The sequence below is a fragment of the Gadus macrocephalus genome, chromosome 3 (genome assembly GCF_031168955.1).
Source record: "Gadus macrocephalus chromosome 3, ASM3116895v1".
Lineage (NCBI taxonomy): Eukaryota > Metazoa > Chordata > Actinopteri > Gadiformes > Gadidae > Gadus > Gadus macrocephalus.
The window spans coordinates 15,849,281-15,876,979 of NC_082384.1; the positions used below are offsets into that span (position 1 = coordinate 15,849,281).

General features: G+C 42.4%; 3 protein-coding genes and 1 long non-coding RNA gene across 5 annotated transcripts; 2 read left to right on the plus strand and 2 right to left on the minus strand.

The window, feature by feature from the left end:
- Positions 1-2,082: 2,082 nt before the first annotated feature.
- Positions 2,083-6,150, minus strand: ccdc86 (coiled-coil domain containing 86). Its single transcript, XM_060046307.1, has 4 exons — positions 5,440-6,150; positions 5,205-5,334; positions 5,047-5,121; positions 2,083-2,357 (listed from the first exon to the last, which is right to left on the minus strand). Exons 1-4 carry the CDS (start codon positions 5,922-5,924, stop codon positions 2,211-2,213), a joined length of 837 nt encoding a protein of 278 aa, XP_059902290.1. The 5' UTR covers positions 5,925-6,150; the 3' UTR covers positions 2,083-2,210.
- A 622-nt stretch (positions 6,151-6,772) lies between these two features.
- LOC132453689 (uncharacterized) lies at positions 6,773-8,806 on the plus strand. 2 transcript variants are annotated; one of them, XR_009524777.1, is made up of 4 exons: positions 6,773-7,346; positions 7,612-7,765; positions 7,892-8,006; positions 8,347-8,806. It is a non-coding gene; the product is annotated as an uncharacterized LOC132453689 (long non-coding RNA). The 2 variants fall into 2 exon arrangements; XR_009524776.1 differs by having other exon boundaries at positions 6,952-7,346; positions 7,892-8,806.
- A 696-nt stretch (positions 8,807-9,502) lies between these two features.
- Positions 9,503-15,531, plus strand: glb1 (galactosidase, beta 1). The gene is made up of 16 exons (XM_060047634.1): positions 9,503-9,714; positions 10,492-10,661; positions 10,945-11,095; positions 11,213-11,273; positions 11,367-11,461; positions 11,604-11,784; positions 11,942-12,000; positions 12,081-12,202; positions 12,301-12,341; positions 12,427-12,539; positions 12,721-12,795; positions 12,920-13,009; positions 13,422-13,535; positions 13,658-13,789; positions 14,699-14,932; positions 15,192-15,531. The coding sequence occupies exons 1-16, from the start codon at positions 9,655-9,657 to the stop codon at positions 15,432-15,434; spliced, it is 1,941 nt and encodes a 646-aa protein (XP_059903617.1). The 5' UTR covers positions 9,503-9,654; the 3' UTR covers positions 15,435-15,531.
- A 1,937-nt stretch (positions 15,532-17,468) lies between these two features.
- On the minus strand, positions 17,469-27,647 carry LOC132454333 (RING finger protein 150-like). Its single transcript, XM_060047625.1, has 7 exons — positions 26,927-27,647; positions 23,134-23,384; positions 22,050-22,121; positions 21,121-21,203; positions 20,879-20,975; positions 19,104-19,311; positions 17,469-18,822 (listed from the first exon to the last, which is right to left on the minus strand). The coding sequence occupies exons 1-7, from the start codon at positions 27,378-27,380 to the stop codon at positions 18,689-18,691; spliced, it is 1,299 nt and encodes a 432-aa protein (XP_059903608.1). The 5' UTR covers positions 27,381-27,647; the 3' UTR covers positions 17,469-18,688.
- Positions 27,648-27,699: the final 52 nt, after the last annotated feature.

Below are 27,699 nucleotides of genomic sequence, written 5' to 3' on the forward strand. Positions count from 1 at the left end.
AAAATAAAAAAATAAAAAAAGCCTACATTATATATATATATATATATATATATACACACTCACTTTAAAAAAGGCCCATAGAATCACATCTTAAAATCATTAATTTACTAGGTGGTTAATCGTTTTATTATGTAATGCACGACCCTTCTCAAAACCAACACGTCGAATATCTCTTTAGCAGTTGTGTTTAATATCTGGTTAAGTTATACCCTAAATCAGCGATTGCAAAACGGGGGTAGCCTTTACCTCCTTTTTTTTTAATGCACGAAGTAGGCATAGTCTGCCATTTACTGTCGCCTCTATTCCTGAGGTTCAGCAGCAGGTTATACAATCATGATTGTTAATGATTTGTTATCTCAGCTTTGATGCTCAACGACATGTATCTTTTTTCACCAATTAATTGTAAATACATTTAATGATAATGAATACATTTGATAAAGAGTAAGAATTACTGCAGTTATGTTTGTTAGCAACCGGGTAATATAGCAGCAGTGTTTCCCACACATTGACGAGACTATGGCGCCCCGCCATAGTCTAATTTCGGCCGCCATAGTCTCTGCGTGCACATGAATTATTATTATTATTATAATATATATATATATTTTTTTTTTTGCTCAGACGAAGTTCGTGTCGCTCTCATTGGGATTGCATGAGAGCAGAGGCGCTGCATCCCAACTACTTTATAGCAGAACTTCATGAGTGGAGCTTTGGCCGAAATCATAAAGTGGTGGTTTTAGACCTTGCTCGTTTCCAATACATTATACCGAAGATAAACTCATTAGCACAAGTGGATGAAGCTTTGAAAATTTTCCATTGATTATCTTGGTTTACTTTTTTGGTAAAATAATTATAAAGTTTTTAGCCTGGGACCAAGCCAATCAACCATCGGGCTAGTTGTGACCATAAAACATATGATTCGGGGCAAAAGGGAATTTGGAAAACGGAAGAAAAGGCTAAAGGTACAATGCTCTGTAAGGAACTACTCATCTACAAACTAACTTTTTTTTATCAATTCAAGTGTCATATATTGTTAGCCTTTGTGTATGTAGCGACTTTAAGGCTTTTAATCATAACCTCTATGGAGAAAAATAAATAACAGGCAATCTGCCTTTAGATAGACTTTCACTTTGCTAGCCAACTCAGGCCCCGTCCACACGAAGCCGAAACAGGCGAAACCGTTACGGTTTCGATCTATCCGGTTTCGCAGTATCTCCGTAAAGACGGAGTCAAGCGAAACCGGGTAGATCTGTAGAAACGCTGTAGTACACATTCCAGGCCCATAAGGGGCGCTGCTTCTGCTACAGAAATCCTTGTTGAGTTCTGAGACTCCGCGGGCTTAACAGTCATTGGCTAGAGGGTCGAGGGGTGGGGCGATGACGTCATGGTTTACGGTTTCAGGCGTCCACTCGAATCCAAAACGAAACCGGGTAGATTTGAAACCACCTCCGAGGGTGGTTTCAGAAGTTTGCGGTTTCGGTCAGCGGATTCGCCGGCTTCGTGTGGACGGAAGGCCGAACCGTACAAGACCTTTGCGGTTTCGCCATGAAATCGGCTTCGTGTGGACAGGGCCTCATTAAACTAGGCAGCTAGTTATAATTCACAAACCACAGTGCTGACGAGTGATAGGATTACGTGTAAATGGAAAAAATGGCTATAACATTGGACGAATGCAGCTAAATTATCACATTCATTCAACATTGAGCTATTATCTAGAATTGAGAAAACTAAAGTTAGGAAACGCTGACTTTTGCTACCTAAATAAGCAAATTACTTCACAGAAAACCTTTAAAGTTAGTGTTCTAGTCACTAACTACATATTGTAACTAGCATTCCCCTCCATCCATCCCACTACACATTTCGTTCAGAATAGGAAGCCTCTGATGACGATTAACAGAGCTGGACTTCGACCACACCTAAAGGACTACATGAGTCGTTCTTTCAAAAGTGCGCAAATATCTTCTTATTTACAGTGATACAAACACACCCAAACAATTGTCAGTTGTGTAGGTATACGTCAGAGTTCCAAGCCCACTATTTATCTTTGAGATGTATGGAGCATTTCCATTAAGCTGCAAAACCACATTTCTTATTGAGCATTTTTTTAATGTATTTAGATAAATGCACTGAAATATAAGCTTCATTTTATCAAAAAAAGAACAGCATCAATGAAATAGAAGTTACTGACGGAGCACAGATTTTTGGCTACCGCATTATTTATCAACAACTTTTTCTTTCCGGCTACGCTGACCCTTAGTCTTCTCATTTTGGGTCTTCTGCAGGATGGCCAATGTATCCCTCTTCTCAACTTTCCTCAGCTGTTTCTTCTTCATCCTCTTTATCTTTGATGTATTCCGGATCTGTGTGATTAAAAAGAAATTGGTTGAAACAATTTTGTATCACGCACTTTGTATTGCAGTTTCGGAAGATACTGCCCCTCAAAAATATAAACCAAAACTAGCCCACCATGTTCCCCTTATGAACACGTGTACACAAACATGGCTTTGGAGTCCCAAGTGTGGAAAACCAAGTTCCACTTCAACCTCCGTGAAAAGTTGCTTTTTTGCTTTTCTCAGGCCTTCTGCCATTGTTTCCGACAAGACATAATACATAATTCCGACAAGTACACAAAACAATTCTACAAGTACGGAACACTGAAAGATGCGCGTGGATCTGAAGGCATTTGCGCGTGGATCAGCAAGGCGGAAAGTTAGTGCCAAAAGTCACGTGACAAACAAATGTCCTGTGGTTCACACTACACAACAGCAGGTGGCGCTGTTCCTGCCAAACCGCACAGATTCCGTACGGTTTCCATGCAGAATAGCACTTTTACCGCGCCATTCTAGGGCCAGTTAGTGGCCTTCTTGGCTTTCCATAGAATCCACACACGGTTGGCCTGCATCAAATAAAGATTTTGGGGAGAAAAAAGATCGTCCTGGCGGCCTTAAACGGACTCAACAGCGCCACCTGCTGTTGTGTAGTGTGAATCACAGGACATTTGTTTGTCACGTGACTTTTGGCACTAATTTTCCGCCTTGTTGATCCACGCGCAAATGTCTTCAGATCCACGCGCAACTTTCAGTGTTCCGTACTTGTAGAATTGTTTTGTGTACTTGAAGGATTTCTTTTTGTACTTGAAAGTAATTAGTTTGTACTTGGAGGATATTTTTTGTAATTGAAGAAATATGTTTCTTTGTATGTGTAAAACATACTGTATTTGTTTCTGAAGCAAAATGCATTCGTTTGTGAATGATGTTTTGTATTTGCAAACCACACTGCGCATGTGTGTGAAATGTTGCGTGTGAGTAAAACACGTTTTGTGTGTGTGCGAATCGTTGTGCGTGAGTAAAACACGTTTTGCGTGTGTGTGGGGGTTTGGCATGATTCTAACTCCATACAGATCGCATTCATGTGGTCGTTTGCATTGACCATTTATGGTTAAAAAGGGGCGTGTACAGGGCGGAACGTGAAACTGATTCAGCTTCGCACACTTGTAGGTACTCTGTGATTTATAAAGCAAAGATTGCTTAGAGGTGTGCGTACGCAGGGTTTTATAAGTCTGAAAAAAATTTGGCGCACACTTTTAGTAAGGATCCCACGCTTTATAAATGAGACCTTATGTCATTTAAAAAACCCTTTCCAGTGTGGAACCGGTTTCTTGGAAGTACCCTAGGTACTCCTAGCCTGGCTCCGCCCGCCTAAGTACTTGCGCTCAATTTGAATTTCCCTTCAGTACTAGGTCTGGACCTGCTGTATGTAATTTGGTTTTCTGGTGCCGCCACAGCGTGCGCCCAATCAGCGAACAGAGGGCGTGTCTGAGAACAATGACGATAAAGTCGTGCACCAGTTTGAGTTTGCCTTACTATAAAATATTGATTTACAATGTGCAATTTTCCCCTGATAAATTAAATTCGACGAACAAAACCTGCAGCTGTCGTTGACGGACATTTTCGTGCAGACGTGCAAGGTGTTTGGTTTGTGTACAACCTGCGCGTGATTCCCGGCGCATGACATACGTCACAACCAAATGTTAGCGATTGGTTATGGCAGATCCAGAGTGGCACTGGGCAGATCTAATCATTTTAAACTTCAACAGACACCCGCCTTCAAGTGAGTTAACGTTTGTCAATTGATTAGGTCCAGACTCTCTGTACAAATGAAATGAAGTGAAGTACGAGAGTCTGGTAGAACCAGGCTAAGGTACTCCTGTATGTACCGCAAAACAACTTTGTTGATTTTAAACAATATAGCCCTGGTTGTTAAGGCACAGGGTTTGAGTGCAGTACTCCAACATGGTCTCCCTCTTGATTTGTAGGTTCAAACAGATAATTACTTAAATGTATGTTTCCAACTAAATATTCCGGCTTCTGTCATGTCAAAAACCGATTCCACCATGAGGAGAGGATAGAGGTTAAAAAGACGTGTCGTTTCATCCCCAGTCATCCATGGTTGTAACAGTATGGCGCAATAGCAGCAAACGGAGCTTCAAACACCCACAATGGGCTTGAGACCCAATTAAAAACATGTATTGGTTGGGGTATGGATTTTATGATATGATACTGGAGAGATGGCTGTAGATAATCATTAGTTTTAGTATAATTGGTTTCAGACTTTTCAGGTTTTCTGACATTGTAAATGTGAATTAGTCTGGAACCTCCGAGTAATTATTTGGGATTTCCATGGGGCAATATCAATGGGAGCAGACCAAAACACATATGGATGCACTTGGATTCATACACAATCAATCAAAGCCACGTTGTGTGGGACACATCTGCAGCATCCATCTTTGTTGTTTATGTTGCCTCAATGACGGCCACAAAAGACCCTTCTCTGTACAGTAATCGAATTAAACCTGCACGTTTTTGATTGGTCCGACCAAAGTCGAGTCTTCTGAAGATCTGACAGGACAGGAAGGGGGGCAGGCATATGCCGGAGCCAATTAAACACGAGCTCACAGATTTGTCAGTTCCACGGCTATTGGCCCCGAACGTGACACATAATAATTTGCCTATTTCACTCTTTGCCTGTGCAAAAGAACGATCAACTTACCACTTGAACAATCTCTGACTTGCGCTCATTCTCAGCACGTCGTTTCAATGTCTCCTCCGTCCGTTTCCTCTTGTCCTATTAGGGAAATGATTGTAATAAATGAGTGATGATCGTTTTCCTCCATAGCAAGGATTTAATTTAATTTGGCGAATGCCTACCTCTTTCTCTTTGGCTTTGTCTTGTTTAAGTTGAAGGGAGAACTTTTTGACCAACTGCTGCTCTTGTTTGGCTGCCATCTTTTTCCCCCAAGAAGTACGCAGGGGCTTATCCCTGACCACTGCAGAGAACCTGTACAAATTATAAATGGTCAAAACAAAGACCCGGTTTGGAGACAACGCTTGATGACATATGCATGGTTCACAGGGTGTTATCGACGTTAAAGCGACAACCAACCTTTGTTTATTCCGGTCCTTCCATACTCGACCCGATTTCGGTTTCCCCAGAGGTATCTGTGATGCCGTGGTCTGTTTCGTTCCCGGGACAAATAGAGCCGCCTCCTGGGGCTTTTCACCGGGGTGTACGGGGGCCGTTTCCAACGTACTAGGGACCGTTTCTATACGTCCTTCTGATTTATTGGACTCGTTTTCAAGCATCATGGGGGAATCTGTAGACTCTCCTACGGGCGCCTCTGATATACTCGTCATGGTGTGTCCTTCCTCCGAATCTCCTTTATCCAAAGAAATAACAGATTTCCTCGTCCTGCGTGTGGAGGGCTTTGCTGGACTAGGGACCTGAGAGTCGGCCAAGAGGGCTGGCGTGCGGACCCTGCGTCCGCTACGAGTCCGTGTAACTTTATCCACGTCCTGCGTGCTTTCGGGCTCTTCTGTTAACTCGGGCTCTGACATTTCAGTCGTAACACACTCTCCCGGGGTTTTCATGTTGACCCGAAAACTTCGTGCACTGCTTCAGTGTGCTATTTATATAAAGAAAGATAAATTACAAACTGTTACAAGTACACTCGACTGTTTCCACACCACGGACGTAGACACACGTGTGTTAGGAGCGTGTTTCCGGTTCCTGCATCCGTTGCTTGGTTAACTCTTCTTCGGTGTTACGTAAGTTATTCAAGAACACGATACCACCGCCACCTAGCGATCACAAATCGATGCAACAACTCTTCCATGGGATTATTTGTTTATCATCACAGTGGATGCGCACGCAGAATCATTGCAAAAAGAACGTTTGTTTGACCGGTTGCCATGATTATCTCCGTGTGGTTAATTTGCAGTTTTGGTGTTAATTAGCGATGTTGTCAGTTTACTGTTACATTTAACTGTAATCAGAAAACGCGGTTAGATGCTATATACCAGGGCAGGGGTCTTCAACGTTTTCCAGGCCAAGGGCACCGAACTGATGGAGAGATGGCGTGGGGACCCCCTACTTATATATTGCATACAATTGTGTTTTATATTAAACTGGTCCTATAATGCCATGTATAAATATGCCTTGTTATTTTGCATTCAATACTAAGATATTCTTTTGTAGGTGATAATTACCCTTTCCCTAATACCATGGAATTAATTCTTTTCTGGCCTTAATTCCGAAAACTGTCTTTGTTTATTATTATTTATTTTCACAGAAATGGAAGCGTTTTATACTGAAGTCAAGCATTACCTCAATCTAAAAACATACCACAGTTTAACAACAACCGCCCCAAACCCGAGAGCAGGAAGGCCAACATTAGGAGGGTCTCAAAGACCTACCTTCTGAAAGTAGGTAAGTCACAGTGTGTCAAACGCAAATGCACATTTGAGCCAGTTTATCGGAAGTATTCTGTATTGGCACTATTCCTTTGCTTTTTTCTTCCAAGTACTGCCCAAAACATTTGCTTGTATTTAACCTTTATTTGTAACTTGGCAATTTCACTAGATTTCCTGAAGCTACTTGTTGTCATAATGTTACCTAACCACAGATTGTACATACACATTCATAAATGAAGTAGGGCTGCCCCCTAATAGTAGACTAAAAACTTGTTGGTTTTACTAGTAATGTTGTTATACAAAAGAAATTAGAGGGAATATTCTAAATGGAAAACTCTTATTCAGGGCAGCTCTAAAATGAAGGTTTTTTTTCCCGCTGCATCAAATGAGGAGTTGTATTATAGGCACAAAAACAAAGCAAGATTGGTGGTGTGCACTAATGAGTGGGCTCGTGATGTCCTCCGGGAGTGCCATGACAACCTGGGCACTGGAGGTCATCAAGGGAGGCGCAGGACAATGGAAAAAATAAAGGCATCCTACCACTGGGCAAGAATGCGAGAGGACGTTAAGAAATGGGTAGGTTTTTGGACTTCGTGAAAGGTGAGTTATGAGACTGAATTGAGATGGATTTATTTTAAATTTAGACATTCTGTAGAAGTATTTTAATCTGTCTCCTGTAACCTCATTAAATTGCAACAAATAACAACTTGTTATTTGCTTTGTCATACTTTACATATAATTTTCGATATTGAAATTGCTGTAGCCTTATGCAAAAAAGCTTTAAATGCCCCATTGCGTTTGAAACTGTGTTGTTGTTGTGTTATCTATGAAATGTTCTTGATCTTGCCTGACATATATTTTACAGTTGCCAAAGCCAGTGCTTTCTGACATCCTCACTGAGGTGGTACTCCAAGAGGGAGATGAAGCTTACTCAACTCTGGCTCTGGTGTGTTCCACCTTCAGGAACATAGTGTCCACTGACAGGTTCAAAAGACAGGCACATTTTCTGTGGCTCAACAGTGAGTGCATCAGTGTACAATATCCTAGTTTAATATAATAACGTCATGTCCTGTGGGGTCTATGCATGTTTTTACTGCTCCATAAAAATAAATGTGCTCTTTCATTTTACACTTTGTTTGTCACAGCAGGCGTCACTACATGGTGTAGACAGAGTATCCGCCAACTACAGAGCAGAGTTCTACACCATGTACAGTATTGGGACCTGCATGGCATGTGGTCGGCTCTACAAAGTCTGCACAGGTTCTTACCTTCGATAATAGGGACTTTAAGCAGCAACGTTTTATGGGAGGCAACGGCATCTTGTTGCCGTAGTATAACTCAAGTATCACTTAGCCACTCTCTACTTGCTTGACAAAACACCCATTCCTCTTTATAAACAGACGGACTACTGGAACGGGAGGTGATAACATAAATTCCAGAATCCCATAAGTTGTTCTCGAGGTAGCCCTCCACTCAACTGTTGCTACTCCAAGTCCCTAATCGTATGTGTCAGTACATGAAGTGTTAAGGTCATACCTGTATAGACCGCATGCAAAGTGTGTGGTTAGACTATGATTTCATTTTTTTTTTTCTGTTTTAGGATATATTGGTACATGGAAAAGAGACAAACTGGAAGGAATATATTCCGACAGCTACGACGGGGGGTACTGTGATGACATCTGCCGTCCAAGATCATAGGTACATTTAAGTTGTAAATATGGATACAAATCCCTGACGAGACTAATTGCATGAAGTTGAAGGTCTCAAGATAAATACATCTGCACACCTCTGCTTTTTTCAGATGGCATTCTCCCCCCCCCCCCCCCCTTCCCGTCGAGAGGAGTGGAGATATGGCTTGATGACTGTTGTTTTCAGAGCCTGTGGGAATACACCAGTGCGATATCGCCACTGCAGGCCACATGAATAAAAAAATATATAATATACAAATATGTCAGTGTGTGTGCCCGTGTGTGTATCCAAACACATACACTGCAATTCACATACACACATACAGCTCAATGTAAATCCATGAAAACATCATGTTTTGATCCCACGGCCGATTGAGGAGTTCAATGAAATCAAAGCCAAAACTGATTGAGCACATGTCATGGACATATCATAAATTGAGCACCATTTATAAACAACCCTTCCGGGTTTTGTCCGGTGTGTCGATACGTCATTTGTAAGCGCAGGACCCCGAGCCGATCTGGCAGCCGAACACATCTGGTACTCACACCCATAGAAATATATATTAACTATAAATTGTATAAATGAATATATATATCTATGCTCACACCTGTCCACCATCGGTTCGCCAGAGTGATGAGTGATTCACCGGATGTGACAGTGCACAAAGATTGAGTAATCACCGAATGCGGAAGTACCAGACGTAAAGCAGTACCTCTGACAGTGTGACGTCATCGCATTTTTTGAACACCTTTTTAGAACAGATACGTGACCTTAAAAAATGCAATATTCAGCTGAGTTTATTATTTTAGCCCCACCCTTTGATAGCAACTTTCAAATTACTTGACAAAAAATTACATCGTGAGAAAAGTGGATTCTGAGGGTAAAACGCCGTTGGCTCCCATTCATTCTGGACTCGCCTACGAGCGCCCCGCGTGGTCAAAGATTATTACTGCAACCAGTCCAGAAACCCGGAAATAACCCGCGAGTGCCAGTTCTCCTCATATTAGACATTCTCTGGAAGTACTACGTATCAGCGCGATAATCGAATGCCCTCTATCGAACAATACTCGATTTATCGAGTAATCACAACAACCACGTCGTGACGTCACACGATAACTAGTCCGCAACTCATTCAGTCTTTGTCGGACTCACAGGGGACCGGCGACTCTGTCCATCTAAAACACTGCTATCGTAAGAGTCAGTTAAAACGAAGTAAAACATGATACTGTCTTCTTTCCTTCGTATCGGCGCCGTTGTACTGGTGCTCCTGGGAAATTCAGTAAGTAGCAATTGATCGTCCTTAGCTTCCTCGATTTTGCAGTTCGGGTTTTGCAAAATGCAATGACAATTAATGCAATCAAAATTATGACTAGGAGATCATTCCATGTAATATAAGGTGTGTGCGTGTTGTCAAGAAATGGAGACACAGGACGAGCATCTGTTCACATATTATTTATATTGCATCATCAGTTATTTCCTTGTAATGAGGCCCAATCGTCACCAGGATTTCACCTAGGCTTTATTAAAAATATATATTTCTACTGTTATATATAAATATTATCACTGACAATATAACGGTGACTGCTGTAATACATTATGCAACCATTCTACATTGCTTGGTACCTATACCAGTATATTGGCAAATCATTGGTGTCACATGAGATGCCATCCTTTGCCCTTAAAACTTACGCAATAAAAATGTGATATGCAACGAATACGGTACATGTACCGTATTCGTTGCATATCACATTCGTTGCATGTCCAATGTATGTATAAATTTGACAGGCGCTGTGTAATTAGGAGACAGACTTAACCTTCTTCACTTGATGCATTCCTCCTTTTTTTTCTTTATTCTTATCTCAAGCTTAGCTATACACCTTCGCTGATTAATATCATGGTCATCTTTTGTCACACAGAAGATAAACAGAGAGAACACTGAAATCGACCCGATATGTTGCACGTGCTTCCTGATTCAGATAATGGTCCAAAATTGTTATATTTACAAATGATTTTTAAAGGATTTCAGATGAAGTGCTTTCCATTTCTGTCCCATCAGGTTGGGGCACTGCGGTCATTTAGCATAGACTACAAAAATTACTGCTTTCGCAAGGATGGCGAGGAATTCCGCTACATATCTGGGAGCATCCACTACAGCCGGATTCCCAGAGTGTACTGGAAGGACCGCCTGCTGAAGATGTACATGGCTGGACTAAATACCATTCAGACGTACGTGTACCTCATTATTCATTGGCGGGAATGTGACCGATTAGGCTCATCAATGTACAAGTTGACTGTGCTTCCAACTTCCTAGATCAAGATAATATGTACTTATGGGGAGATTAGGGACATTTGTTTGTGGCCGAAAAGTGCTTTGTCCCCCCGGGTTTTTAAAGATCTTGCTTCAAATGTTATTGTGATGAATAGCAGGCAACCTGAGTGTCCAGCCTCCAATCCTTATATTTTGAAAGCCTAATGTGAACAATACTGACACTCTTCATTCTCCTAAAAGATATGTTCCCTGGAACTTCCACGAGCCGTCTCCAAGTCAGTACATTTTCAATGGAGACAGAGACCTGGAGCACTTTCTTCAGCTGGCCCAAGACATCGGTTTACTGGTTATTCTGCGGCCTGGGCCCTACATATGCGCAGAGTGGGATATGGTGAAATACTTTTCTCCTTAATGTCATCGCCACACCCACCCACACCCAGATACACAACAAAGGAAATGCCTGAGTTATTAAGTTTGTTTTTATTTAATACATATTGATGTCTTGTAGGGTGGCTTGCCTGCCTGGCTTCTCATGAAGAAAGACATAGTGCTGCGCTCTTTAGACCCGGGTAGGTAGAAAGAGTAACTATTAAAAGATATAAAAGGACTGAAGTATTCCTTGGGTTACATTCTGTAATGCATGTTGCATAATTCCTCTGCAGATTACATTGCAGCGGTGGACACATGGATGGGAAAGTTGCTACCGATGATGAAACCTTTCCTATATCAGAACGGAGGGCCGATTATATCCGTCCAGGCAAGTCCCATGAACAGACATTTGTAACCCTTCAGCTTTTTATACTTTATTTCAAAACCGTTTTAAGATTTGTTGGCCGAGTAGTCCACTGCAAAACACTGGCTGCGGAATTTACCTCTAGCAATGTTCCCTTTCTGTCAAGGTTGAAAACGAATATGGCAGCTACTTCACATGTGACTACAACTACATGCGTCACCTGTCCAAGTTATTCCGGGGACACCTGGGGGAGGAGGCGGTGCTGTTCACCACTGATGGCGCGGGTCTTGGGTACCTCAAGTGCGGCTCCATACAGGGTCTTTATGCGACTGTGGACTTTGGTCCAGGTAACCACATGACATTACACAGAAACCCTCTGGTCCACCTCTATGTTGACTCGTCATTTGGTTACAGCCAGAGGATCGAAGCACTGGTCCCTCACATGACGTCTCGGTGTGAGGTGAGGGAATCAGCCGTGGCCTGTGTTGTGTTTGTTTTCCCAAGGCGGTAACGTCAGTGCTGCATTCGCTGCCCAGAGACATGTGGAACCCCGTGGACCGCTGGTGTGTATCTCCCACCGTTGTTTCACTCCCTTTAGAATCGCCGGGGCAACATCCAACCAGACTGGTCTCCTGTGTTACAGGTGAACTCAGAGTTTTACACTGGGTGGCTGGACCACTGGGGGAGCCACCACTCCACCGTTTCAACAGCCGTTTTGGCCAAGTCTCTCAATGAGATCTTGGCCCTGAGCGCCAATGTTAACTTGTGAGTTTCTCTGACTTCTGGGGGGGCGGGCAGTCAATGCATACAAATGTAAGTCTGTGGAATAGCCAGTGATGTGGTTGTCGTGGTTATACTTCCAGATACATGTTTATCGGGGGGACTAATTTTGGATACTGGAACGGTAAGTGGCTTCTTTTTGCTGGATAGTTTTGTAGGGACGGATGTTTTCTCGGTTTGTTTGTGAAACGTGTTGCTTGTATGTGTAGGTGCGAATAACCCGTACGCCCCACAGCCCACCAGTTATGACTACGATGCCCCGCTCACAGAGGCCGGTGACCTCACTGACAAGTACTTTGCCATTAGAGAAGTTATTAAAATGGTAGGAAAATGAACCCGTCAGTTCAAATAATAAAACATTATTATGTTTCTGTCAAGGTTGAAAACGAATATGGCAGCTACTTCACATGTGACTACAACTACATGCGTCACCTATTATAAGAGGCAGCCATTATAAAATACGTGTTTATCTGGTTAACCTGTTTGGATCCTCCCCTAAACAGTATCGGAAGATACCAGAAGGGCCAATCCCTCCATCCACTCCAAAATACGCTTATGGGGCTGTTCAGATGACAAAGGTTGTACTGGGTTCACTTTAAACCAATTACATATGATCTATTACTACTGGTGAGAGGTATTCTTTAGACTGAATTTATAGTTTATAAAAAAAAAACAGCAAAAACAAAATGTATACTCCCTCAGGTCCAGACAGTCATGAGTGCCTTGGAAATACTGTCATTCTCGGGACCGGTGAAAAGCATACATCCAATGAGCTTCATTGAATTAAATCAGGTACCGCTCGTCGATAATTCACCTTTGAATAATTAGGACCATCTGCATTTTCATGTCCAATGCCTTTTATTTTAAAAGGTCCAGTGTGTAGAATTTAGTGGCATATAGAGAAACTGACTTGGCAGAAATGTTGTATAATATGTTGTCCATAAATTTAAAGTGTATAATCCCACATCTATGTTTTTGAGGTAGTTTCCCTTTTTGAAAACTTAAGGTAGGTCATTTCTCTTTCGGAGAAAGTGTGTTTCCAAAACTGAATTGCTGTTATACAATTTCAGTTTGTTACAATCAATAACCCAATTGCTGCATAATTCTATACACCTACTACTTTTACTTCAAAGAATGAAATATACATTTCATCATCACAGAATTTTGTTAACCTCTGTTTCCATGTTTGATTCCCCGGCCACAGGCCTTTGGGTTTGTCCTCTACAGGACCAAGCTCCCGGTTAACTGCAGCTCACCAACTCCCCTTTCCTCCCCACTGAATGGAGTTCACGATCGGGCGTACGTGTCAGTCGATGGGGTGAGTTTCTTGACGTGTCATTTTTAAGAACTGATTATAGGATGCTGTGGTGCATTAGCAAGTAATGGCAAAGTCCTTTGTGGTGGAATTTTAGATTTGCTAAGGTTCTGGCTTCCTCTCAGGTGCCAATGGGAGTCCTGGAGAGGGACAAAGTGTTGACTATCAACATAACAGGAAGCTCTGGAGATCAGGTTGACTTGTTGGTCGAGAACATGGGCCGCATCAACTATGGAAGGGGCATGAACGACTTCAAGGTTGGTCTCTTGAGGTATCATGGTTGCAACGGACGATCAGGGGATGCCAAAATGTGGCGGTACAGTGGGCGGGAGAACTTGGTCAGCAGGTCACAAGCTTACAGGCTAAGCAAAAGCAAATGAAAGGCCCCGATAACACAGAACTCATATCAGTGAAACCAGGTTCAACCTACTGAAATAAATGTGTTGCATCCATCTTGTTTGGGCTCAATTGAGCCAATGAGTAAATGACATTCCCACAAGGGTTATTCTGATATTTAAGTGTGTAATATTCAGATGTGAAAACGCAAAATACATCAATATATGATTGAGGTAAACATTAATAAGGAGATCCCCAAACGTAATGTAATGTGCCAGTTATGTATAAATAAGAAAAGGTTAGCGTCCTATGCTGGGAGAGCAGCTTACTGTTTTCAGTCGGCCGAGCAAGGAGTGTTTCAGAGTAGACTGGGGGGCGTTAGCAATGCCAGGAGCAATCATTTTGCCCTGTTGTTGCAACATGAGCCAGTGAGACACTGGCAATAAAGGAACTTTACATTTTTATGCATTTCATGAGGCTTACTTTTTCAGGATTTATTCCCCAGCCGTTGATTAATTTCATAATGTATCTGGTCAAAAATAGTGGAAGGCACCCAAATATGATGTTGGAAACAAATGTGAACTTCAAGGCCCATCAATATAAAATACAAAAGTAAAAGTATACATATATATTAATAAAGGTCAGCGGAAACTACTTTCCTCCCTCCAAACATAACGTCTTTCTTACCTGTCTGCTTGGATATAATATGATTGCATATTGTTAATGAGAGAGAGAGAGAGATCGAGAGAGAGAGAGAGAGCGAGAGAGAGGGATGATGTTGTAATTTGGGTTTAATGGATTTTGTGTTCTCAACAAAATAAACGACACAGGGCTTGGTGTCCAACTTGACATTAGGCAAAGATGTGCTGAGTGGCTGGACCATGTACAGTCTGAATATCGATGAGGCAGTCAGCAAGGGGCTCCTACAACAGACCAAGGTGCCAGGCTCCAGCCAGCCAACCAGCTTCTCCCTGCCAGCCTTCTACAGGGGAAGCTTCCTGATCCCTGACGCCATCCCAAACCTGCCCCAGGACACCTACGTTCAGTTCCCGGGCTGGATTAAGGCACGTGGCATTGTAAAACGGTTTATTAATATGGCCTAGACTTTTTATATTACATAATTACACAAAGTAAGTTTGAGAAGGAACAGAATGTTCGTTTCCTTTCCTGGATGTTACAAAACAATCAAATATATATACAATTCTGACTCAGAAATGCAGAACACACACCGATCGCTTTCCCCTCAATGTAGCGAGTTATGTAATTCCAAACCAAAACAATGGCCCAATATTTGACTCTTGTTTTGGTGTCTTGTCATTTTAGGGCCAGGTCTGGATTAACGGCGTCAACCTGGGGCGCTACTGGCCCTCCCGGGGACCCCAGGTGACCCTCTTTGTGCCGGCCAGCGTCCTCAGCACGGCGGACCCAAACAACGTTACGGTCCTGGAGCTGGAGGCGTCCCCCTGTACCACGGGACCCTGCGTGGTGGAGTTCACCAAGACCCCCATCCTGAACGCCACTGTCTCCTCGGCCCACTGCCAGAGGTTGTTCCTCAGAGGCGGCTAGTTGTCCGGAGCTGTGCTCATCTCTGATTGGATGCCCAGAGGAATCAATTTGCACTGTTGATTTATATACAATGGCACAGAGGCAGACGTTGAGCGTTGACTTTTTTATTTTTTTTTAACACGTCTGACTTTTATGTTTTTTTTTTGATCAATCTATGTTGGTGGCTCTACCTCAATGATTCTGGATGGACCTCGGGTCTTTCTTTATCTTCAACGGAAGTTAATATTTGAAATCATTCACAATTCTGTACAATCTTTTTTATGACAGTATATTCTAAATTAATTTCAGCTGGTATCTATTTAAAATGGGAAACACTATGACTGTTCTTTTATATGTCAATAAAAATAATATCCTTGCATAATGTTTCAAACTTAATGTTTGCTTGTTACATTACATCAGCTGAGGTTTTTGTCCAAAGCGACTTACAAATTGTTGCGATAGTAACTGTTGTTAGCAAAGAAGTCTGTTGCAGTTCCACACAGAAAGTGGATGGAAACTACACGCCCTAGTAATGTTGTAGGGCTAAACATCTTTTTACCACTAGATGTCATTAATCGACCATAAGGCAATAAAGAATCAGTTAGTATCACTGTTTACCAAACCAGAATGTCGGAAACGGATACTTACCTAGTTGTAGGGGGGATTTTCATGTAGGGAAAAAAACAAAAAAATGGGTTAAATTCTGAGGAATGTTTACTTTTCTTGTAGGCTCCTTAACGGTTATGTATACAAACTCATGCAACATAGTTAAGCATATCACAAAATAGCAATTAATGTTGTAGGGCACACTATATCTGGTGAACGCATCAACTCCCCAAATTCTACAGAATCATACATTCAGAAAGGAACAGTTTGTTCCAGCGCCATTTCTGATACAATAGCCCTCATAAAACTGCACAAGTAAGACTTACAGGAGTCAAAAGCATACTCCCTTTCTCATCTTTTGGAATAATAAAGTGCATTTGTGAAAGGTGTATATAAAAATATAGTATACCAACTAAAAAACCCTAACATAGACAGGACAAAGGAAAACACAGATGAAACATATTCTAAAATATAGTTTGTTGGTGGTTTGTTTAAATCAACAATTTCCTTTTCCTAATTACAGGATGTGAACTATAATGTAGGAAAACCAAGAGACATTCACCCTACTTAACGTAAATCCATCGTAACAGAGCATACAAATATTAAACCTATGATACAAGACCAGCTGCTCATGATTTATCATTGCAACTAAACAAACATTTGCCATTGGAACTGTAAGGTCAGAAATGATAATCCACATCATGGTTGACAATAGAGCTCAAGATAAAGGCAACAAGATGTTTTCCAGATGATTATATTGATGCCATGCTATAAAGGCCATGCAGCAGTGAATTTTTCCTCTTACAAACACAATTGTTTCAAAAACTGTTGTAGTAGTCGTCCGAGTCTCCTGAATGCTGTGATTTGAAAAGAGAAAATTAAAGTGTTCTTTTTAATCTTAATTCAACAAGCAATCTGACCAAATTGTTAATCTTGTAGAAATTAGACCTGTACACAGACAACTGTATCTGGAATTAAAATGTAGTGGCTGGGTCGAATCCCCGATGTGTGTTGGGTTGGATGGGCGCCTGTGAGCAGGATTCCAAACTCCTACCTGCTCCTAAGGAAAATCTGCTTTTGGAGACTTGGATGAATTTCGTTTAGGATGGAAGTGTCCGATAAACGAGTAGTCGTACTGTTTCTATCCTGACATAATGGAGCACGTAGTCCACCAATAACCAATGCCTTTTTAAAAGACAGCAAGTCTCCTGGTAATATCTCCCAGGGGGTTTCATAAGTAACCTAATATCAAATGTGTTTATAGGATTTTCCTTATCTTACATTAATGGGTTGATGAGTATTATAATTAAGGTACTGATAAATCCGAATGTCTTTTTAACCTGAAACTCATCTGATGTAGAAATCTTCCAAAATTCACCCAGTAAATGCAACAAAAAAAGGTGGGCTTTTGTAAACAGTAGTAACTTTCTTAAAAAAATAAACTTTGCATAACAAAATATACACCATTTTTATGCCATAGATTGAACATATTTCTAATTCAGACACACAGACAAGACAACTGTAATGTAGACATCCTAGTGGTTATCTCTCTATGAGATTGTTAACAGTCATGTTAATAATAACCTACATGTTTGGCACATATACCGTTTCATTATGCTACAGTGAGCACCCAAACAGCCCATAGCCATTCGATGTGTGGCTTTTCTTGGTAAACCAGCCACAGTAAGACAACGGGCAGTTAGGGACCTCCTTTTTACAAATGCACTAGAGGGACTAGTCATGATTGTCAACCGGTGAGGACAGCTTGACTTATCCGTCATTCACACCACACTTCATAGGGTTTCAGAAAGCAAAGGACAAATGGATAAAAAAATTCAATAGGTGCAGTTCGACTGATAAAAACATAAGACCCAATGACAGGAGGTACAAATGTGCTATATACAGTCCTATTTATCATAAAATGTGCATACATTATAAAAATAAAAGTTGAGTGAGAAGCGTGTTCCTATAGTAATTTGCTAGGCAAATATAAACACCAACTTCCGCTCTTAGTTTAACATTTCGTTGGCTATCGAACTACGTTTATACGTGTACACATACACCTGACATAACGGCGTAAACAGCGAAAAATATTGGACCTATCATTTTCTTTGAGGTAAACAAAAACTTGAACAAAATCTACAAACATGCTGGTTATTTAAACGTTATCCCTAAGGGCATTTTAAAAGGATTTCACTGGTAGGAGAACATACCAGACACTTTGACACATGTTCAACGCTGTTGTGATGTACCCTATGAATGCATGTCATATAGAGAATACATTCTGAAATGTGTTTGCAGTAAAAAACGATTCACATAAGGCACATATAATGCAGAAAAAAAACACAACGTAAACAACAAAAAGGGACAACTGAAACGTATTGGAATAAGGAAGCCCTCCCCCACACATCTGATGTCCCTTAAAACTCTTAAGGCCCGTCCCATCAACAGTAGGGAGGAGGGGGGAGGTGGTTGGCCCATCAACAGACACAATACAATAACAGAGGGACAGTCCTCCCTCTCTTCTCCACATCCGTTGACTGTGACATCAGTCATCACAAGGGCCAGCAGCGGTGTGTTCGTCCACAACAAAGAAGAAGAACAGAAAGTAACACGCGGGTCGTCTGTTCTCCTCGGTCACCAACGTCCAAACTATCAATGGGATCCCATTAATCCGGTGACACAGAGTGGCAATCCACCAAAGAGTTCTGCCCCAGCGGTTGGGGCTCCGCAGGCTGCTCCTCGTCCCCCGCGCGGGCCCCCATTCTGGGGGGGTCCGGGCCGCTGCTCAGTGGGGGGGGGTCTGAGGGAGAGGGAGGATATGGTGAAGATGCAGTGGATTGGGCGCAATGCTTATGTCAGGCCTGTGAAGAACACACACACACACACACACACACACACACACACACACACACACACACACACACACACACACACACACACACACACACACACACACACACACACACACACACACACACACACACACACACACACACACACACACACACACACCTCATCTAATCTGTGGCTGCCAATTAATCAAATCCCATGGATTCAGGTCATGGTGGAGGACTGACTCACCACCAGTACAGTCTGGTCCGTGCTCCGGTGCAGGAGGTACCCAGTCATCCTGGTCAGAGAGCTGCTGCAGGCTGATGGACCCTGCTACTGGGTCCAGCACCACCGAGCTCTCGTTCACCGTCATCTCGCTCGCCCCGGTGATTGCGTTGGTGGGCCCGATGGAAGCCTCGTACTCTGGGGGTATCTCGTCCGAGCCATCTTCACTGGGCTGAAAGAAGACTGGGGGGTTAGTCTGCAGCACTATGCTGCGGTTTCTGAATGGAAAGGGTAGCCTAGCTTGTTCAGCAAGGGTAGCCTAGCGGCCAGCCTATCCATCTAGGGGAGCCTAGCCTATGATCCATCAAGGGTAGCCTAGCGGCCAGCCTATCCATCTAGGGGAGCCTAGCCTATGATCCATCAAGGGTAGCCTAGCCTATCCATCAAGGGTAGCTTAGCGGCTACCCTATCCATCTAGGGTAGCCTAGCCTATCCCTCAAGGGTAGCCTAGCCTATCCCTCAAGGGTAGCCTAGCTTATTCATCAAGGATAGCCTAGCTTATCCATCAAAGGCAGCCTAGCCTATGCATCACGGGTAGCCTAGCATATCCATCAACAGAAAGGATAGCCTAGCTTATCCATCAAGGGTAGCATATCATATCCATCAACAGAAAGGATAGCCTAGCTTATCCATGAAAGGTAGCCTACCCATTAAAGGATAGCCTAGCTTATCCATCAAGAGTAGCCTAGCTTATTCATCAAGGATAGCCTAGCTTATCCATCAAAGGCAGCCTAGTCTATCCACCACCGGTATCCTAGCATATCCATCAACAGAAAAAATATCCTAGCTTATCCATCAAGGGTAGCGAAGCAGATCCATCAACAGAAAGGATAGCCTAGCTTATCCATTACGGGTAGCCTAGCATATCCATCGTCTGAAAAGGTACGCCTAGCTTATACATCAAAGGCAGCCTAGCCTATCCACCACCGGTATCCTAGCATATCCATCAACAGAAAAAATATCCTAGCTTATCCATCAAGGGTAGCGAAGCAGATCCATCAACAGAAAGGATAGCCTAGCTTATCCATTACGGGTAGCCTAGCATATCCATCGTCTGAAAAGGTACGCCTAGCTTATACATCAAAGGCAGCCTAGCCTATCCACCACCGGTATCCTAGCATATCCATCAACAGAAAAAATATCCTAGCTTATCCATCAAGGGTAGCGTAGCCGATCCATCAACAGAAAGGATAGCCTAGCTTATCCATTACGGGTAGCCTAGCATATCCATCGTCTGAAAAGGTACGCCTAGCTTATACATCAAGGGTAGCCTAGCCTATCCATCAAGGGTAGCCTAGCGGCTAGCCTCTCCATCAAGGGTAGCCTAGCCCTAGCATATCCATCAACAGAAAGGATAGCCTAGCTTATCCATCAAGGGTAGCCCAGCCTATCCATCGATCTCTTTGCTTGAGGGGTTCTTAAAGGGCAGGTAAAGCCGACCAGGATCTCTTTCGGAGATCCCTAGGCGTTCCCAGGCTAGCTGGGACATGCCATCCCTCCAGTGCTCCCTGAACACAAGAACCACCTCGCCTTGATCCTCTCCAAGCTCCTTTGAGCTCCTCTGGGAGAGATGCGACTTCCTCTTCCTGAACTACCTTCAGCTGCACGTACTCTCCGCCTTAACCTTTCTGTCACTAACCCAGACCGAGGCCGGGTGTTAAGTCCCTCTTATAATAGGATTACATTCTAAAAGTAGCACATTCTACGATCGTTGTGAGGAGAGGGCTGTGTGGCCGTACCATAATGCCCAGTGCCTTGAGGATGTTGGTTTTGCACATGGGGCAAGTTCTCTGGTCCTGCAGCCACGGGTCAATGCAGTGTTTATGGAACAGATGCCTGGATCAACCAAATAAAACAAAAAAATCATTGATTCTGATGCCAAACTACATTTAATGCACCGAAGGAAGAGTCTCAAATGAATTGTATGAAAAATAACATGCAAGGAGTTTGACTAACCAAATGAGGAGAGCCAGTGTTTTACCTGCACGGTAAGATCCTTACAACGTCGTTGGGCTTGTAACTTTCAATGCAAACTGCGCAGCTGTCAAACTCTGAATCTATTTCCTGCACAGTAGGGAAAAGAATATAGGAAGTCCTTCTTAATTGTATTTGATATTGCAGGTAGAATAAGATAAGATAAGATACAACTACAACCATCCCCAACAACATGAAGATGTGATGGGTTATATACATTAAAAGGCAACAGGCTAAGCTTAAACTATTATGTAGCCATGTTGCTTACATTGCATAGTACTGGGGACTGTTTGGCTGCCGGGTATTTATTTAGAGGTCTGCACAAGGACATGTTCCAAAGTCCAAAGAGCTGGATTTCTCACTGGTATTCGATGTCAAAGTCCTAAATGTAATTTTCCATAAACAGACATTGGCATAAACTCAGTTCAAAAGGTAAACGGTGAACTGCTTCGAACCGAAGGCCCATTATAGCTACCACACATTTGTATTAGTACTGCAGCACTTTACAAATGCACACATTGCTTATCTTATCCCATTGTGATTAATGATTGGAATCCATAAGGATTACGCATTTGTTGGCTATTGTATATAACCTGCCATGACTGTGTTATCTTTCCCATATTCAAATATTACATTTGTTGAATCACTAGAACAGTATTCCTTAAAATTAAAACAGCTGTTCTGGAGAACCCTGGCTAATCAAAACCAGAGATCTGAATTAAAAAAACCGCAATGAAGTAATTTCTGCGTGGAAGGATTCACAATGTTTTGCCCTACCAAAAAAGCCTTGGAGATAACCTAACAAGAAGACAGAAAAAGATATTCTCATAAGTTCTGGTAAGAAAAACAACAGGCAAGGAAACTAGGAGTTTTGGTGTTTTTCCACAAGTCATTGGGTTCATACATGTGACGGAGAAACAATCAAACAGCACGAACCTTGTCCCCTTTCTTGATGGTTCGCACTTCTAACCTGCTGATGGCCTTTTTGGCTGCATCTCCCAGGCGCCTCTGAAAGATCAAAATGAACAAGAAAGATGTTCATATGATGCAAGATATGATGATATGAGATATGATGCAAGAAACAAAAAGGTGAGAACAAGTGAGGATTAAAAAATAGACCCAAAAATCATGACTTTTGCCTTAAATCGCATATGTCACATTCTGATGCTTATATTAAAGAATTTGGCCGGTCTGCTAAGACCCAAGGTTAATTGCTGACATTGTCTATGTCAACGTATAAATAGGCCATGTGTGGTGTAGACTCGTTCCGAGTCGTTCTAGACATCTATAGTATTCCAAACGATTGTTTAGCAGCTCCCATAGCTGTATCTTTGTTTAGTCCAGCTCAGGTCAGCGCATACAACAACCCTGGCTAGGTTGCTTTAACCAATAGTGCGGACGAAGGAAATCCATAAATTTAAATTCTGCGTTCGCCGGCCAATGTGCATGCTCATGGAATTCCAGACTGAAAGGCATCTAAGTGCAAACAAAACCACGTCCAGGTTTTATTAATTACTGATTGGAAAGCGGCCCAAGCATTGAAGGAACTGAACACAGTGCTCAGTTCCTTCAATGCTTCGGCGGCTTTCCAATGGGTTCATAACACTGTATCCCCCCTCTATTGAAATGTGGTTCTGCACTAAGAATTCAGAGCTATCACACTGCCTTTATCGCAGCCACCATCTTCCACCATCACACGCACAAACAAGTCGGTGAGCATGCTCAGTAGCATGTAAACACAGAAGCTCTCTGATTGGAAGACAAGGAATCTTTCCTGTGTAGATGACGCATATCATCACTTCTAACTCACCACTGCGTCACTGTTAATGTTTACTTCAAAAATGTATGATTCCGCAAACAGCCACCTCACATTTTGTGTTTTTTTTTTTTTACATCTACCCTATTTGAATATTGTGTTTCAGGTTTTAATGTGGGCCACACCAAAGATAGCATTTTGTCTCACTGTGGAAAGACAATACAATGTTCTTAATCTGATCAGAAGACATCCATGAAGCCCTACCTGGTTGCGGTCGCGCGCGTTGACGTAGCGGAACCTCTGGATGTAGTAGAAGACGAGCCAGGCCAGGGAGATGGTCATGAGGACGATAAAGGAGATGGACACAAACACCACCGAGGTTCTGCTCACGTACTTCTGCAGGTTCCGCGTCCCCACCGTGATGTCCATCATGACCATGACCCTCTGCTCCAGCAACGCCACAATGTCCTGCCCCTTTGGCTCCGGGATCATCACAGCGATTATGTCTCCGGTGCCTGGAGGAGTCAAATGCACCCGTCTCCCCACGTTAGCTCCAGGGACAGGAATCAGCGGAGTGCATTATAGCAGAGTGCGTCGTAGAGTGCAGACATAGTACGTATTTGGGATTCTGTAAATATTGTGATACGATGTCTTCATTCTTTTGCTAACTGTTTTTATATTTTGTGCGGTTTAAATTATGGATTGTCGTTGGGGTTCAGGTTTGAACAGAACAGCTGATGCATATTGACTACTGGCTCATTCACTATAGAGCCCTATGTAGGTCATACTGTATTTCCTTCCACTCAAATAACATTGATGTTCTGGGCTTCGATTTTTCCGTCAACCTGCTGAAGTATTTTGGAAGCAAAGATTCCCGCTACAGACAATTCATTTTTTCCTCCATCTATAGGTAGCTTTAATAATAATAATAATAATACATTTAATTTAGAGGCGCCTTTCAAGACACCCAAGGTCACCTTACAGAGCATATAGTCATCATTCAAAAGGTTAAACATGAAGAATAATAATAATTAATAACACTCAAAGACGCCTAAAGTGAAGTGGGGACCTCACTAACCACCACCAATATGTAGCACCCACTTGGGTGATGCACGGCAGCCAATCGGTGCCAGAACGTTCACTACACACCAGCTTGAGGTGGAGAGTTAGGGATGAGGTGGAGAGTGAGGGAATAGAACATATTTAAACACTATCGACCATATTTAAACACTGTCGATCACATTTAAACAATATCGACCACATGTAAACACTATCGACCACATTTAAACACTATCGACCATATTTAAACACTATGGACCACATGTAAACCCTATCGACCACATGTAAACACTATCGCCCACATTTAAACACTATCACCCACATTTAAACACTATGGACCACACTTAAACCCTATCGACCACATTTAAACACTATCGCCCACATTTAAACACTATCGCCCACATTTAAACACTATGGACCACATTTAAACACTTAGGACCACATGTAAACCCTATCGACCATATATAAACACTATCGACCACATTTAAACATGTAAACCCTATCGACCACAATTAAACACTATCGACCACAATTAAACACTATCGACCACATTTAAACATGTAAACCCTATCGACCACATTTAAACACTATCGACCACATTTAAACACTCTCGCCCACATTTAAACACTCTCGCCCACATTTACACACTATCGACCACATTTAAACACTGCTTTAACGGTAAGCATTTCTTCCAAGGCCATTGGCACTCTTTTAGACCCAGTGGTGAGAGCTATACTTTGCTTTAAATTGACAAAACCAAATTATGTCGAATTTTCAATTTCTATTCATTAGGGTTGAGTCTAGTTAACAAAAAAAAAAACTTAGATTTTTTGCAAGTTAGTAATTTCAGAGCATGATTTCTGGAAGGTACAGGGAGCGATTTCCCAAGAACATATTCAATGAGACAGTTGGTTTACATGATTCTTATAGGGAAATTCAAATCAAGGGCAGTAACAACACAGGTAACAAAGGTGAGGGTCATTGACCATAGTTGACAGTTTCCTATTGGTCATAGCTGAAGTAATTCATGGCGGCAGAGACCAAGGTATGGGCTATACACTTTAGAGGAATCTGTCATTTCTGCAAGGCTGCAAAACAGTTAAAGGAATCTACAAAGCAAAGAAGTCAGTAGATTGGAGTGACCTCAGTATTCGAGTCTGTGGCCACAGTGGCAATGCAAATGCAAACTACCTTTACCACCTTTCAATTAGAGAGTGGAAGGGAGACTTCCCTAGGTCCGAGGAGAATGCAAATCAATACTTATTATTCAAACAAGGTTTATATAATTGGTTTATTGTTGTATATAGCTACGGCTTATATTTCCACGACAATCAGCGTGACTGTATAAGTTCAGATAAGATGTCTGTATTGCTACTAGTTCAATTCGCCCTCAACATGAGTGGCTGTCGCAGTCCTTTTTGGTCCAGATCCCCACAGCCATCCCTCTAAGGCTGGGTGGATTGAGTCTTCAGGCTTCACCCAGCAGCAGTGCTTCCTAGGCAGGTGCCGGACATGTGGCCCTGAGGGGCCCCCTTAATACTGCATGGTGAGGCCTCTGTGCCTAGAGCTACTTCAACACCATCGCTAGGATTGAGCCTTCCATCTGAAGATGCTCTGTTTGGATCAAATAATAGGAGCCCCTAACATGCCAGCCTCCCTGGGATATAAAGTAAATGTATAGGTTTATCAATGCATTTGGTTACGAGTACGATAACTAGCCTCTTCTAAACTCGACTTAAGTTCATGACCCAAACTAAGTGAGTTTTCCGTTCACCTGAAAACCCAGCCACGGCTTTAAGCAAATTGATGCAAAGGGAAAACAGTGGACACAGAATAAATGAATACACTATAGCAGGAATAAAAAAGCCTTACAAGTAGCCTACTAAAACCCATGTCTGTAACGCAATCCTAAAGCCAAACAATTAGAAAATAAATTCCAATGTTGCAATATGGTATTTACTATTTAGGATATCCTTAAGCCGTAAACTCAGGACATCTACTGCTGCCCACTGTGACGCAGCCAGAGAAGATAAAAATAGCCCTGTCTAAGACCATAATACCCACACAGGCAGGCTGTGGCTTAACAAGTCAAAGAAGTGATGTTTTAAAATGTACTGTTGGCAAAGATTTGGCAATGAAAACGACAATATAGCCAATATGGAGATATCCCTTTTGCTGGCTCTTGTGTTTTTGGCAGATTATAAAGGTTATGACATAATAGATTGTTAGTGACACACTCAAATACCACACGGTAAACAGGGAAACAAGCCAAGAAAAAGTTAGACATGGCAGTCTTTTCACACAATAAAGACCAGGCTTTTTTTTTTTTACTTTAGACATCAAAATCTGTATTTAAATAGCTTTAAGATTAATAATTGAATTGTAATTCATATTAACGAACTCAATATTAATTCCTAAAGACAGATGTGGAGAAAGCTCCATGAAACTGCACCTCGTTAGGTGTTGAGCGTTTGCCTAACCCTTCTTTCATGCAATCTTCCCTTCCTTTCGTTGAAGGTGCCTGTACTTCACTGTTTCCCCCTTTCATGCTTCTGATCACATGATTCTCTTCTTTGATTCCTCTCCCGATTTAAATCTGATACTTGATGTGTGTGGCTAACATTGTCTTACTGCACCCATTTTCACTACCCATAAATGTACAACTATATAACCACATCTCCGCCATGATGTAGCGTTCCATTCCTCCTTCGCTACCTCATTATTCCCACCCCTCGCCACAACTACTCCTCAGCCAAGGGCTGTGATATCGATCATCTCACGGGAGCTACATCAAAACCAGATATCTGTTTAATGAAAAAAGAGAAGCAATGGAGGCAAAGCATCCCCTGCCACGGACAAACTTCCACAGACAAACATCCCCTGCCACAGACAAACATCGTTAACTAGTAGTTAACAATGTACTACTAGTAAAAAATAAATAAACAAATAACATAACAAAAAAACATAACATGGTGACGCTCGTCTGGAAGCTTCTCACCTTGGTGCGGCATGGTTATCGTGTCGTTTGGGTTGTTGGAGCCCACATTGTAAATGACAACTGCGGATGCATTGCGACTTGCAGCATTGCTGATTTTCTCCCGAAACGTACAATTCCCCGCAGCGATCAACGCCACCCAGGCGATGTTCTGGGAGGCGATGGGGAATTTTACATTAATGTGACATCCTTGTCTGTCCCGAAAGAAGGTAGGTAATAAAACAAGTCCGCGGGCTTCCTTCTTTGGGGAGTGTTCGCCATAGCGACCACACTCGGATTTATCGGTTTTGAGTTCGGAGGTGACAGGGTCTTGATATGTTATGTTGATGAATGCCGTGTACCATTCTTCCTTCTCTGCGACTGTGAACTCAAGGCAGAGCACATTTCCGAAACAAAAAGACAGGAAGCAGGTGGAGAGAGCTATGTTCCTGCAAGCTCCGGTGAGGGACACTGCCATTTTTCAGAAACAAGGGTCCCGTCCCCACCTCCGGGGCGAACACCTTGCCCAGTGTCGGGAGAGATCGTCTCTCTTTCTAAAAAATAATATAAAAATAAAAATCTTTATGCTTTCATGTCTTTTCTACAAATTAAGAGCAGAACATTTTTGTTTTTATAAGTACTATCAGACACGTTGGCTTTCGTTTGAGGTGTTTATGCTCTTAGCAGCGCACCTCAACCGGCGAGAATACAGACTGTTGTTGTTTGGGGTCAGACGTGCTTCCTGTATGGCTCCTGATTGGTCCTTCGTGGCCACGTGGGAAAAGAATCGGAAGTAG